A 15384-nucleotide genomic window follows, 5' to 3' on the forward strand; every position below is an offset into this window, starting at 1 on the left:
ACTTACCCAAAAAAAGGAATACTCCGCACTCCCCCCACCCCAACCCAAAAGGAAAGATAGAGGAGGCAGCCAAACAAATTTTTAGCATGTATGTGATCTCGTTATAAGACCCTTTACCTTGAAAAGGTAACAGCTTTTACTGAACCCTTTCCCTCAATAAAATACAGTATACACTTAGACCAGTAAGCCATTTAATAAATGTTTTATCAATCAACTCACAGATTTTTTTTTTTTTTTCAATTGTAGACTTAGCCCAGCAGACAAGTTTTAAATATAGCATAAACTATCAACCATCGATTTATAAAGAGGCATTAATCTTGTTTTTATGACAGTTGCTAAAATTTACTTATATTTCATTTTGGCTAAACACCTGAACCATGTCTCATTATATAAAGAACATACCTGATTTTGTGGTGGTAAAATATTCTTTATTAACACAATTTCGCAAACTATCTGGAATACGACCAACAACAGCCCGTCGTATTTCTCCAGCAGCCATTTCTCGTAATTCAGTCAAACTTTGCTCACTGTAGAATGAGGAATGAGGTGTACAGATCAAGTTAGGACTGTCCTTCAATGGACCTGGAAGACAATTCAAAGAGTTAGGACTGTCCTTCAATGGGCCTGAAAAATAATTAATCAACTATGGACTTTCCTCTGAAGGACAACAAAAACATTTCAATGAGCTAGGAATGTACTTCAAAAAACCTGAAAAACAACTAACTGAGTTAGTAAAGTATTTCTAAGAACCTGAAAGAACCCAAACAATACATCAAGTTAGGACTGTCCTTCATGACCTGTAAAATTGTTCATCGAGTTAGGACTGTGCTGCAAAGGAACTGAAAAACAATTCAAATGACCTTTGGCCTTCAAGACCTTGACCTTGAACCTAGTGCTGTGCACCCTGCATCTCATCTTGATGAGGTTAACAAATGACGCTAATTTTATGAAAATCCTTCCTGATTTTTTTTTTTATTATTATTTGGGTTTTACAGCGTACCAACACAGTATGGGTTATATGGCGCCAAACAAGGCTACAAATTTTGGTTTCATATCTCTATATATATATTTACACCGAAATAAAAACATGAAAATCCTTCCTTCCTGTGGTTAAGAAGATATGGAGTGGCCAAAAATTTGAACTTTCTGATCTTTGACCTGTAAGTGTGACCCTGACCCTGGGACTTGTGACCTGTGTTGTGCATTATGCAATCTTCTTGATTATGTTAATAACTGATGCAAGTTTTATGAAAACCTTCCCAACATTCAAGAAGATATAGAGCGGACATGACAAACTGGCATGTGTGAATCCAATAAAGCCCCCATATTATAGATATACTTTGTACCTGGCTGGTGTAACAATTCATAGAGCTAGAAGTGTACTTTAAAGGACCTGAAACAATTCTCCAATTTAGGATCACTAACATTGACTTATATTCCTGTATTTTAAAGTGTTTTTTTTTTGTTGCTACTGCATGTAAGAGTCTGATTTTGATTACGTAAATGCTGTCTATCTTTCAACTTCTATCACCTTGTTTTTACATGTTCTTGACAGCTAAGATGCAACAAACAGATGATATTATTTCTAATCAACTTTGTATCAGTAATGTTTCTTTTATAAAAAATCATCATGGTGAACGTTTGCCTTGAAACAAAACCCAAGCTTGTAGTATATGGTCCAAATTAACTATAAATCTGCCAGATGCAGTGTGTCCCTTTGAAGACCAAGGGAAATAATTCAATAATGTATGTCAACAAAAAACAAATGTTATTTAATTAACCTTTGTAACCTTCTCTCATTCAGAGATTTTATCTGGATATAACAATAACACCACACTAATTACAATGAAACTGAACTTGCTATCATGTTTCATGTAACCTCAATCATTGTCCGTAACTGTTTTGGTTGTGAATACCTTAAACAGTTCATGTTAAATATTTATATACAGCATTATATCAAGACTGCCAAAAAATTACCCTTACTTTGTGATATTACAAATGGTTCATTCTCGTGTACGTCTAGTGCTGCAGCACGCACTCTGCCATCTTTTAATGCTGAAGCGAGGGCATGTTCATCAACAAGACCACCACGCGCTGTGTTCACAAGAAACGCTCCTATAATAGGAATAAAAACTTTATAAAAGCCAAACTGATATATACTTACAATTATTACTAACAGTAAAATTCAATGAAAGAATAAATACTTAACCTACTTAAACTGCTTCCACTCTGGCCGACTACCCACAATTCCAAATATTCTAACACAGATATAAGCCTAAGTGGTTCACCAGATGAATACTTTGAGCTTTTCTCTTTGGTGAACATCCACTTAGCAGTTCGTTGAAACTAATATACAGTTTTTTCTCTCTCAACTTTCTGCTGTGATGGCTGCAAAATGCTAACCATTAGAGTAAACTTGAGACAAGTCCAACCAAGGGTGCTATACGAGAAGAAATGGGTACATACAGACTAACCAAACAAGAATTTATGGACCTTTTAAGAACTTTCCTTATTTTCCAGAACAATGTTTTAACAGTTTCGAGGGTAAGAAACATACTGTCGCAAGTCGGCCAGGAGTTGAAATTTAAATATCTTCCATTACATCGCCAACAGTAACCTACCAGACAGGGCTGAAAAAATCTGGATACCAACTTAACGCAGAGAAAAAAGCGCAAGCTAGGAGCCAGTGTCTTTGTCCCACTGTTAGTCCTGCCATGGTATGAATAATGTATTTTGCCACAATACATGTACGGTCACCAGATTTACTGCATATTTCTTTTTATTGCTTTTCCCCCCACAGTTAATGAAGTTTACAAAACATCACTCAATTTAAGAATTTTTAACCATATTACAAGACTTTTTATGTTTGTTTGTTTTGTTGGGTTTAACGCATCACTGACACAATTATAGTTCATATGGTGACTTTCCAGTTTCGATTGTGGAGGAAGACTCCAGGCGCCCTTCCGTGCATTATTTCATCACGGGCCGGCACCTAGGTAGAACCACCAACCTTCTGTAAGCCAGCTGGAAGGCTTCCTCACATGAAGAATTCAACGCCCTGAATGAGGCTCGAATCCACATCTGTGAGAAGTCAGTGACCTTAACCACTCGGCCACAGAGGCCCCTAAAGGACTTTTAAGCACTTTTAGGGTTCAGGGATAAATTTAAGTACTTTCCAGGACCTTTTTTACCTTTTTTCAGGACCTTTTAAGAATGGGCATCAAATTTAAGCACTTTTTAAGACTGAATGAAACCCTGAAGAAGTTGTTTAAAGGTTTTTCAATTTTAGTTCTTGGTAGCCCCTACCAGAAACATTTAAATAAAGGTCACAGGCCAATGGTGAAGATCTATCAAGCAGTTCATTACAAGTTGTTTCAAGTTATTTTTATTTTAGCTCTGACAACCCCTTACAAGCAGAATCATCTAAAAAGTTTGGTAAAGATCTATCAAGTAGTTCATTGAAGTGTTGTTTTTCTCTCTTTTTTTTTTAAGCTGCAGCAGCCTCTAAAAGCAGTTAAGTTAAACCATTTTAACAAACTTGTGAGAACCATACAAGGACACTATTAACCAAGTTTGGTTAAGATTCATCCAGTGGTTCACGAGTTCATTCTGTTTCTACTTTTAGCTCTGGCAGTCCCTAAAAGGGGCCGAGTAAAACCATTTGAGAGGACCACGCAAACATACAGACCAAGCTTGGTAAAGATCCATCAAGTGTTTCATAAGAAGAAGTTATTTAAAGGTTTTCGTATTTTTAGTTCTAACGGCCCCAAAAAGGGACCAAGCTGAACCACTGTAACAAAATTGAGAGCTACATGCCAGGATGCATTAGTTCAGGTAAAGTAAAATTCTGACCAGCAATTTCAGAGGAGAGTGAAGCAAAAATGTTGGCGTAAGATGACATACACAAGACAATGGACACCAGATCATCAACCTACATTGTATAAAAAAATAATTTTCCAACAAACCTGATAACAAGCTGTTTTTCCACTCCCTGAAGTCTTTTTAGCTTTTTTTAAAAAACAAATGTATATATAAACACAATATAAAAGTACTATACTTGCAAAAATACAAACAACTCCAATCTTAATGGCCAAACCAGTTCACCATACATCCAAATCTTCACCAGATATACAGTTGTGATACGACCAGTAACCATAGCTACAGCACTATGACCGACCGTCCGTCTACTCATAGTGATTGGAATAAATTCTGACTGGTGATTAGGCTCAGAAAACACATATCCAACTTACGTTCCGACTTACCGGGTCTCATTTGTTTAATGGTATAGTCATTGATGAGATGGTGGTTATGCTCGTTTAGATTGCAGTGAAGTGAGACACAGTCGCTTTGAAAGAGAAGATCTTGCAGTGTGTATACCCGTGTGATACCTGGCAATGGAAGCGTTATGCATGTTTATCCAAATTTTATGTACTGTTCATAGCAAATACATAAACTCAAAACACAGATTGGTGTGAAATGTAAAAAAAACGAGAATTTTACACAACAGACAGTTTATTGATAGATAAAATGGTCATAAAATTTGGAAACAAATTCAATTAGTAATGGTCTGTTAACATCAAAATATTCTGAAGTGCTTGATTAGTTGCAAAATCTGTATAGGAAAGAATCAAGCAAGGAAACTTTGAAATGAAGACATGATTTGAGCCGCACCATGAGAAAACCAACATAGTGCATTTGCCACCAGCATGGACCCAGACTGTTCGCTAACGGTTTCTCTAATTGCAATAGGGTTTGAAAGCGAGCGTTATGGATCCTGACCAGACTGCGTGGATGTGCAGGCGGGTCTGGATCCATGCTGGTCGCAAATGCACTATGTTGGTTTTCTCATGGCGCGGCTCATTTATACATGATCCAACAACCGCACAGAAATATCTGCACAGTTTCTTGACAATACTGTGAAATCATTAATATTCGCGGGGGGGGGCTAATTTTCTTGATTTCGTGGTCAAGTAAATACACAAAATTTAAACTCAACAAACAAGCAAAATTCCCATGCATTTAATGTTCAAAAACTGAAATCCATGAATTCATATCCCCATGAAATTGCCGTTTTGACCAAAACCACGATATTTCATGCCCACAAAATTAAATTTTACAGCAACAGTTACTAACAAATTTAAATACATCCTATTTAAAGTTATCATTTAAAATCGTCCCAAAGAAATATGATCCAGATATATCTCTATAATACATCAACAAATTGAAGTACCTAAAATTTAACTTGTAAATCACTAGATGAATGAAACTACTGAGCCCCAAGGAATCACAATCATGTACTTGTTTTTAATCATTCACAGCTCTTTTTAATATGTAACAAAACCTTACCTAATGATTTTTCTACTCCATCCGGTAAATATGGATCATAAAATATGACATTAAACCCAAACACTTTAGCTCTAAGAGCCACAGCAGAACCGACACGACCGAGACCCACTATCCCAAGTGTATCTCCTCGAATTCTTGCCGATCCCGACGCTGCCTCCCGTAATCCTTCTGGGCCAGTAACTTTTTTCCCTTCTCGTACCATGTTAGCTAGCCAGTAGGTTCTTCTATATAAGTTCAATATCAAACAAATTGTTGAATCTGCGACTTCCTCTACGCCATATCCTGGCACATTACACACTGCTATTCCTGAAAAGTTTTAAATCATACATGTCAGAAATAAAGCCATAATCTTCTAACTACAGATTATTTTTAATGTTTATATCTTTTGAAGAAGTAAGCGAAAAATTCAAATCTTCAAACAACAACAGGGTTGCCACTTAGTTGAGAAAATGAAATTCCACGACTAAACCGTACTTTTCACTGACAAATACCACCATATTTTTTCTGCCTCTTCCTCCCCAACAGCCATCCAATCCACCCTTTTATATTTATTTTGTTTCAGATATAAACTTTCATAGTCTGCTTTGGAGGCAAGGGTTGCAAAGCCATTCAGTCTTCAAAATTCCAAATTTAACACAAGAGCACCGCCTTGCGGGTGCTGACGCTCATCTGATTTTTTTTGTATAATAGAAATATTGTCCTATCCATGATTTTCTAAGTCTAAAAAGGGCCATCACTCTTGCAAAAAGCAGGATAGAGTTATGTTTCTTGATGTACAGTGTCCACTTATGATGGTGAAAAACTGTTGCAAGTTTTAAAGCAATAGCTTTGATAGTTTATGAGAAAAGTTGACTTAAACATAATATTCAACCAAGAAAATGATTTTTCTAAGTCCAAAAAGGGCAATGATTATTGCAAAAAGCAGGATGGAGTTATGTTGCTTGCTGTACAGGGTCAGCTTATGATGGTGAACAAGAGTTGCAAGTTTTAAAGCAATAGCTTCGATAGTTTAAGAGAAAAAGTTGACCTAAACATAAAACTTAACCAAGAAATCTGATATTTTCTAAGTCCAAAAGGGGCCATAAATCTTGCAAAAAGCAGGATGGAGTTATGTTTCTTGCTGTACAGGGTCAGCTTATGATGGTGAACAAGTGTTGCAAGTTTTAAAGGAATAGCTTTGATAGTTTAGGATAAAAGCTGACCTAAACATAAAACTTAACCAAGAAAACTGATTTTCTAAGTCCAAAAGGGGCAATAATTCTTGCAAAAAGTAAGATGGAGTTATGTTTCTTGATGTACAGGGTCTGCTTATGATGGTGAACAAGTATTCCAAGTTTCAAAGCAATAGCTTTGATAGTTTAGGAGAAAAGTTGACCTAAACATAAAACTTAACCAAGAAATCTGATATTTTCTAAGTACAAAAGGGGCCATAAATCTTGCAAAAAGCAAGATGGAGTTATGTTTCTTGCTATACAGGGTCAGCTTATGATGGTGAACAAGTATTCCAAGTTTCAAAGCAATAGCTTTGATAGTTTAGGAGAAAAGCTGACCTAAACATAAAACTTAACCAGGCAACGCCGACGCAGACGCCGACGCCGACAACCGCTCAAGTGATGACAATAACTCATCATTTTTTTTCAAAAAATCAGATGAGCTAATAAAAACGAAATTGATTCAAACACATTTAATTATGTTTATACACTATTACACCAAAATGTGTTTGGAAATTCTTATAAATACTACTTGAAGATTGCCATAGCCACTGAACATTTTAAACATTGACCCAGAATTTCATTCCCTCCCCCAACCCAGACACTGACCATTATCAAGATTTCCCTGACAATTCACTGACCTTGAAAAAAAGTCTTTTTTCCCAGACTTTTCAAGGTAAGTGGCAATCAACCCTGAACAAATTTTGGTAAAAAAAAATCCAAATGCAGATTCTGCACTGCTGCATTTTTTAAACTTTTGAAGAAAAAAAATTACACAAAAAATTAAATATGTCATTTCCTTTGCCTTACATATGTAATGCCAATCCAAGTCCTTGAAATGAACACATCTAAGCACTGGAAAATGAAAGATAACTGGTACAATTAAGAAACACTATTATAAACGCAGTTGTCTACCTTTATATGACTCTTTTAATCTATATTCAATGTGTACCGGTTCCCATTTTCAGACTAGAAAGACTTTAGTATTTATGGAACAATACAACTCGCGAAAGAAAAAAAATTCTTACCAAATTCTCCTGCAGCTTTCACATCAACATTATCATATCCACTTCCTATCCTTACAATCACTCGTAAACTTTTAAATTTTTCTAAATCTTCTTTGGTTAAAGTTATAGAATGCCACATCAATGCCCCAACAGCTTCATTTAATACCTAAAACAAGATATAACATCACTTTTTTGTAACAAAGAGGAGTTTGTAAAACACATGCCCCCATGATCACCTGTGGGAGGTCAATGGGTATTAACCTTTAGCCTGCTGGCGGGAAGAGATTCTGCCTTTGCGACCAGTGCAGACTAAGATCAGCCTACACATCCGTCAGTCTGATCATGGTCTACACTGTTCGCCATTCAGTCAGTATCTTTTTGTTAAGTGTCCCAGTTATTGGTACTGTCCAAATTTAAAGATGGACGTCCATTTTAGAAATTTAGCATGCTAAAGGTTAATTTATGTATGCCGTGACCTTGACCTTTGAATAAACAATGGCTGTGATCTACTAACTACAGGCAACCATCCTAAGAAGACTGACAGCCAAAGTGTTATCTAATTTAGTGAAAACAATATTCAGTCTCAAGATCATTGTGACCATGACCTACTGACCCCCAAAAGAAGGTTGGTGGGTGAGGGGGTCATTTACTAATTACTGACCACAGGCAACCATCCAATGAAGTTTAAAGACTGAAAGTCAAGGCATTCTTCAGTTATTTAATGGAAACCAGTTTCAGTCCAAAGGTCACTATGACCTTGACACACTGACCAATAAAATTATAGAGGCCATTAACTGACCTCATCAATCTTCCTATGCAGTTGACCATTGTATTAATTGACTGGAAACAGAATGGTCTACTGACTGACAGACTAGGACAAGCATAAAATCTATTGCTTGAGGTTCACATTCTTACATTTCCAGACTAAGCATCATCAATAATATCTGGCTACCTAAGCATTAGACACTCTTATGTTTCATTATAGGGCGTGATCAATAGAGTAGGTGCTGGTTTAAATCTATTTGTAAAGAATAATTGTCAATACAATGCAGACAACTCGCAGAAAATGATCGTTATCAATCAATTGTACCTTTTCATGTATTTCTGAGGTTGACTGTGCATCACAGAAAGCTACTGTTGCTACGTCTTTCAATATGGGCATCTCTACAGAGCAGTCCCTCCCGTCCAACAAGGCAATGAGCGGCCGCGGGTGCATAGGCCCATTTGGAATTGGTCCACGTATACTAGCCACTGTAAAATAAAGAGTTACCATTCAGTGTTTTCCAGAGATCGCATACTACAAATGAGATTTAACCCTGACAAAAGCAATAACATGTAAATATAATACCAAGACGAGGAATTAAATCTTTTTTATTTCCTTTGTTATTTTAAAATTTACTAAATAATGGACCATACATTTGTATCAAATAATTTGATTTCATTTAAAGGGTCATAATGCCTTTAATTAAAATGTGGCTGCCACGTTTTTTGTTATGAACATAAAATATATTATTTTCTTGTTAAATCCAATGTTTGAGAATTGTTTTCTTACGTATTTGTCATAGGTTTGACTATATGATTATTGATTAACATAACAAAAAGTACTATAAAATACAATGTTTTGATTATCTCCCTTTATCATCCTGACTTTATAATTTCATGTGTAATATTGGAAGTAGCAATTCTATTTGGACAGCAGCATTATCTATTTTTAACGTAAAATTAAAAGCCTTATGAAACTTTTAAACATGTTTTTTTCGTAACTGACAAAATGTATTTACCATACAAATATAAGTGCAATTTTATTTCTTTCTGGTTGCAGTTATATAATGATAATATAATTTCCATCTATACTTCAAAAAGTATCATATACATCAATGTTCAATTAACTTTTCTTCCAACCAACTTTTATTTACTTATACTTAACGCAACCTTTTATCCAGTGGTGTCCTATCAAGAATGGTTTAATATCCTTTTGATAATCATTTTAATTTCCCAGTTGGATCATGTACAGCAATTGTTATGATTAACAGCTTATTATTTTCGGGACTTTTTTTTATGTCTGGCAAATTACTACTACATTCCATTCAATACATGAAATTTACATCGCAATAATACAACTGAACCTGCCTTAGTAACCACCTGTATTAAGCAGCCTTAACCTTCATCCTGCTAAATTTCTAAAATGGACTGGTCCATCTTTGCATTTGGGCAGTACCACTTGTTTATCAGAGGGGTGTTCACTGAAAATTTACTAACTGAATAGCGAACAGTGCAGGCACGGATGTGCAGGCTGATCTTGGTCTGCACTGGTAGCAAAGGCAGGATCACTTGCCGCCAGCAGGCTTAAGGTTAATGCAGGTTTGACAGTTGTATAAAAGCAGAAAATCTATTAGTGCAAAATGGAACAGAATTCCCCATGCCTCTAGGTTTAACTGACCATCCAGACTGATTATACGGCACGCAAGAACTTACTAGTGGCTGGTACGTCTAGTCTCGGTCTCTTCACTGGTTGAAACGTTTTGCCGTTTTCCATGAAGCGTGGAGTCACCTCCACTCAGTAATATATGTAAACCAGAATCACACCCACTTCTTAGCACTCACTGTAGACAGCCTATAAATAAATAAACCACTTGTCTGTATAAACTTTATCACGATTATATTTTTTGTAACAAAATCTTTCATCATTTTTTGGTTAAGTTGGGTAAAAATGTACATTGTTTCTTTCCATTTTAAATAAAAACTTTCCAGGATTGAAAAGAGGTTTTGCACGTTTTTTTTATATTTTATTATTATTTATATAAATTAACACTAGAAATATTAGTAGGGCATGCACTGTGAATCTACTCTACCTTTATGCCTATTAGAATAATCTCTGTTTGACAGAAATGATTTAATAGCCACACATGTAGATCCACACTTCACAAAGCACTTCTTATTACAATATTGTAAATTGCCCAATACTGTTACCTTCATTTCACAAACTGTGATAATAGATTTTGCAAAACTAGTACTATTATGCACTTTTTTCCCCTGTGCTTTTAGCATTTTTCTGAAAGAATTATCATATGTCAGTTTAATTGTATAACTAGGAAAGAACAGTTACTGCAATCACTCAAGACTTCCTCCTCACACTAAGGTTTAAAGGGAATGCCCTTATATGGTGTTCAGCTGTCAACAAAAAGCAAAATGGTAACAGACTGTAACCTTGAGCATCTGTGAAGATATATCATGTTTATCTTGAAAGATTACTTCTTATAATGTGCTCAGTCACATTTAAGGTTCAAGTTATCATCCGAAAACATTTTCTAGGTGAGCAAAAATCTTTCTGAACTTTGACCTGCAAGAGTGACCTTGACCTTTAAGCTTTGGAACTGAGTATTGCGCATAATATATCTCATTACTGGAAACATTTACGTCAAGTAATATTACAATCCATTGATGTATGACAGATATGGACAGGACAGGAAAAACAAGTATGCCCATGGGCAGAATGTCGAACCCGCCAGCTGTCTTAGTGTGATCTTGACCTTAGACCTAGGGACCTGGTTCTTGCGCATGACACTCTGTCTCATGATGTTGAACATTCATGCCAAGTTACATCAAAATCCCACCATGCATGAAGAAAAAATGCTCCAGACAAACTTCAATTTGACCTATGAAATCCAACTGTGACCTTGGCCTTTGAGACAGGAACATGGGGTTTGCGCATGACACTTCTTCTCATTGAGGTTAACATTCATGCCAAATATAAACAAGATTGGTCCATGCATGTCAAAGTTATTGTCCGGACAAAATCGGACGGACGGACGCACATGCACCAACCCACCAAAAATGATGACTAAGTTGGGCTCACCGCAAGTGGGCTCGACAAAAGCCATGATATCTGACCTCAGTGTGACCTTGACCTTTGAGCTAGGGGTCTGGGAGTTATGCAGGACATGTTGTCATACTATGGGGAACATTTGTGCCAAGTAATATTATAATCCTTTAATGCATGACAAAGTTTTGGACTAGACAGGAAAAATAACTTTGACCTTTGACCCCAGTGTGACCTTGACCTTTGAGCTACGGGTCCAGGTGTTGCAGATTGCATGTATTCTAATAATGGGGAATATTTGTGTCATGTTATACTGTAATCCCTCAATGGATGACAGAATTCTGGACCTGACAAAACAGATCTTGTTAATGGTATTCTAACCTTTGACCTCCAAGTGTGACCTTGACCTTTGAGTTAGGGGTCTGGGTTTTGCGCATAACACAGTGTCTCATTATGGGAAACATTTCTGCTATAAAGTAATATTAAAATCTCTAGACAAATGACAAGAGTAATGGACCCGACACAAAATTGCGGACAAACAGATGGAATAACAGAATGACCAACAGGAAAGTCCCTGCAAAAAGGGGACTAATAATTATTATCTTAGTGTGATCTAAACTTAACTAAATACATCAGCTACAGTGCATACTGCTTCATTAATCAATCAATGAAATGCTGTTACATTAAATACATTGTCTTTACCTAATATATGCCACTGTCAACTTGTATTTCTCATTTTTATAAATCAGCTTTATGGAAACTCAAAAGAATACAGTTATTCTATAGTGGGTTTTGTGATCTCTGAAAACCCACAGCACAAAAAATTTAAGGAGGCAGCAGTCTTTTGCATAAAATTTTCATGTATATTCCTTTACCCAGTCAAAAAAAAAGTTTAAAATTCTTACACCAAATTGTTTAAATATTCTATTTTTAAAATCAAAAACCAACAATAAATTCAAAAGTTCGTAGCTTTATATTATAAATCTTATTTCGAAATGTGAATTACAAATTATGGTGTAACATTAAGCCGATTCACATGCCAACACAATCTTTTCTCATTTTAGAGAGTGTAATACATTTTATCGGTTTGTTTATCTATTAACTAAATCATTATTAAACCACGTTTCTCCATCATTACGTATGCAAATGTACTATATTTATCCCCGCAGGCACGAAATCATAACACCGTAAATATACTGCTATATGCACAAATATCACTCTCTAATTTTCCGTCAGTGTATAGAGGACACTATTATCGAAACAAACAATTTCACCAGGATATACATGAGCTTTTTGTTTGACCTATAAACTTGCACACTTGTCGCATTTTCCGCTTTGCTGCAGTTTCATATTGCAAACAAGATAAAGAAATACACATGTATGGGCAATGGTGTACATTACAAATGTAAACCGTGCCTACTGCATGAAACATTGTACTATCTGTTGCAAACCGTTAAACAACCGATAACTGAGTATTTATTTACATTAATATCAAGGATACACCATGGACTAAATCGATAATGTATTTGCTGACAGAAGTCTACCGGATAAAACAAATAACAAAGCTTCTCAACATTAAACCTCCGTCATGTATAAGGAACTTGGTCAATATACATGTACCATTCTTGATCAAATGTATTTCGAAAGACAAGCTTGCCACTGATACCAGTGTAAAAATCAATATCCATCTTCAGTGACAATACTGTATTAACAGTCGGTGAAAATGACCTCAGTATTGGAAGGTAGTGCTGCAACAAAGGAAACCTAAACACACAAAATGGCCCAGATATAAATATGTGCACATCTTAACGGCCCAGATATAAAAATGTGCACATCTTAACGGGGTCAGTGATAACATTTCGCTGATAAGTATTCTTCAGAACATCTGAACATTTTGAAGTTTTACTAAATGAAATCAGGGTAAGAACTTCTTAAAAAAAAATAATAGAAAAATAATAAAATTTTATGATCTACAAACTAGGGTAATTTCATAATTCAGTAAACAGCAAAAAATAATTGGCTCAACATAGTGATTCTGTTTTTCCCTGTATTTTCTGTTTTTGGTCTCTTAATGCCTAGATAATCCAATCATTTTGTTCATACCCTGGTCATTTTATATGACCCCGTGTTATACTGTGGCACCCATTACAAGCAGTAAACTAACTAGTAATGTGTCAATGGATTAACTCTGGGAATTATGTCTGCTTAAGAAATTCCTTTTTTAAGTACGTCCATTCTATAGAACAAATTCCATCACTTAAATTAATGTCAATGGATTAACTCAGGGAATTTTGTCTGCTTAAGAAATTCCTTTTTTTAAGTACTTCCATTCTATACAGAATAGGTGAAAGAACAAATTCCATCACTTAAATTAATAATGGAGGAGTTATATATACAAAATTTTCAGGAAGGACAAAATGGGTCAGTCAGACAAGGGCCATTTAAACAGCACCCCATTTTGAGTTCGAATGAAAACATCGATACAAACAACACAGATAAAAGACCATGTCAATAATAATTTACCTGATGTCTTTAACTCTGCAGACAATTTCAGAAATGGTGTTTCCCTAGGGTACCAATGTCATAATGTAGGAGACATCCTTACTACATTGTTCTTGTCCTGCAAATAGAACAAACATCACATATACACTGCAGTCTAATAATGCACCAATAAAATTCCATGCCAAACAGTATATTATGCATCCATACCAGTTAAGGTACTTTTGTCAAAAATAAGTAAGCTTTTTGCCAGGTTTGAGTATTAACCTTTCTATTTAGGAATATTGGGTCTATAAAAATGTGCTTTAATTAACAGTATTTCTCTCCTGTAGAGGTGCAATTGTACCTGGAATAACTGCCATGCACAAAAACTGGATTCAACTAACTTAAAACAAGGGAAGAAGGTTGTGAGCTGTCACACGGACCAACACCAGATGTTTATAGTTTTTATTACACTATACTTTACTGGTCTGGATCTTCAAAAGATCTTCATCAGAGGTACTGTAGAACTTGCTTACCATCCACCCAGACAAACATAAAAAAGAGGTTTCGGGAAGTAATATAAATATTATTATGACCTGCAGGCATACATGCCGTAAAGAGTTAAGGGTATGCCTAGCTATTTAATGCAATCAGGGCAGTTGTATTATATCTCCCTCTTTAACGTAACGTATGCGACACCAAAGCATTCAATCTCACATTGTGCTCATTTTCCACAATCATTCTTAACAATACTTTCAGGTGCCTTGATCAAATTTAATTCATATCATCTTCAATTGAATTTAACTGTCTATCCATGTTTAATTCAATTAACTCCCAGATGAAAATATTTTTTACGAGACAATTATAATGCATTAAGTTGAGTTCTGTTAATGCTTTATACGACAATCAATTCACTGTAAATGTCATAGAAGGACATTTCATCTAACTCATCTAATGAATCCAAGATTTCTTTCTAATCTGCAAATGTCACATTTAAGAAGATATTTCACAACGATTAATATCCATCCAGAGCCACACAAATCATAAAGTGCCCTCTTCCAAAATTCATTAAGAACCACAGATTTCAACAAGATCTTTCTGCTGTCATCTAATACAACAATTTCATCCAGTGCTTTCTACTGATATTCTTCCAGAAACACACATTTTCAACATTTCATAGAGTGCTTTTTATTAATATTCTTCCAGACCCAGAGATATCATCAAGTGCTTTCTACTGATATCCTTCCAGAACTACAAATGTCATCAAGTGCATTCTACTGATATCCTTCCAGAACCACAGATGTCATCAAGCGCTTCCTACTGATATCCTTCCAGAATCACAGATGTCATCAAGCGCTTTCTACTGATATCCTTCCAGAATCACAGATGTCATCAAGCGCTTTCTACTGATATCCTTTCAGAATCACAGATTTCATCAAATGCTTTGTACTGATATCCTTCCAGAATCACAGATGTCATCAAGTGCATATTCTACTGATATCCTTCCAGAATCACAGAT

The 15384-nt window shown here is 35.6% G+C and overlaps 1 protein-coding gene across 2 annotated transcripts in view; it reads right to left on the reverse strand.

Moving 5' to 3' along the window:
• LOC123546816 (C-terminal-binding protein-like) overlaps window positions 1–15384 on the reverse strand; it is a 45248-nt gene that overhangs the window by 6084 nt on the left and 23780 nt on the right. The window contains exons 2-9 of one of the 2 annotated variants that reach the window (XM_045333396.2): window positions 13908–14004; window positions 10040–10178; window positions 8655–8815; window positions 7586–7730; window positions 5347–5652; window positions 4263–4388; window positions 1984–2115; window positions 403–582 (exon numbers count right to left, since the gene is read on the reverse strand). In XM_045333396.2, coding sequence (XP_045189331.1) covers window positions 403–582; window positions 1984–2115; window positions 4263–4388; window positions 5347–5652; window positions 7586–7730; window positions 8655–8815; window positions 10040–10100 — 1111 coding nt within the window. In that variant the 5' untranslated portion in view covers window positions 10101–10178; window positions 13908–14004. Of the gene's footprint in view, window positions 1–402; window positions 625–1983; window positions 2116–4250; window positions 4389–5346; window positions 5653–7585; window positions 7731–8654; window positions 8816–10039; window positions 10179–13907; window positions 14005–15384 lie in introns of both variants that reach the window. The other variant, XM_045333394.2, reaches the window with a different exon arrangement.

This window comes from Mercenaria mercenaria, chromosome 9 (genome assembly GCF_021730395.1).
Source record: "Mercenaria mercenaria strain notata chromosome 9, MADL_Memer_1, whole genome shotgun sequence".
NCBI classification, from domain to species: domain Eukaryota; kingdom Metazoa; phylum Mollusca; class Bivalvia; order Venerida; family Veneridae; genus Mercenaria; species Mercenaria mercenaria.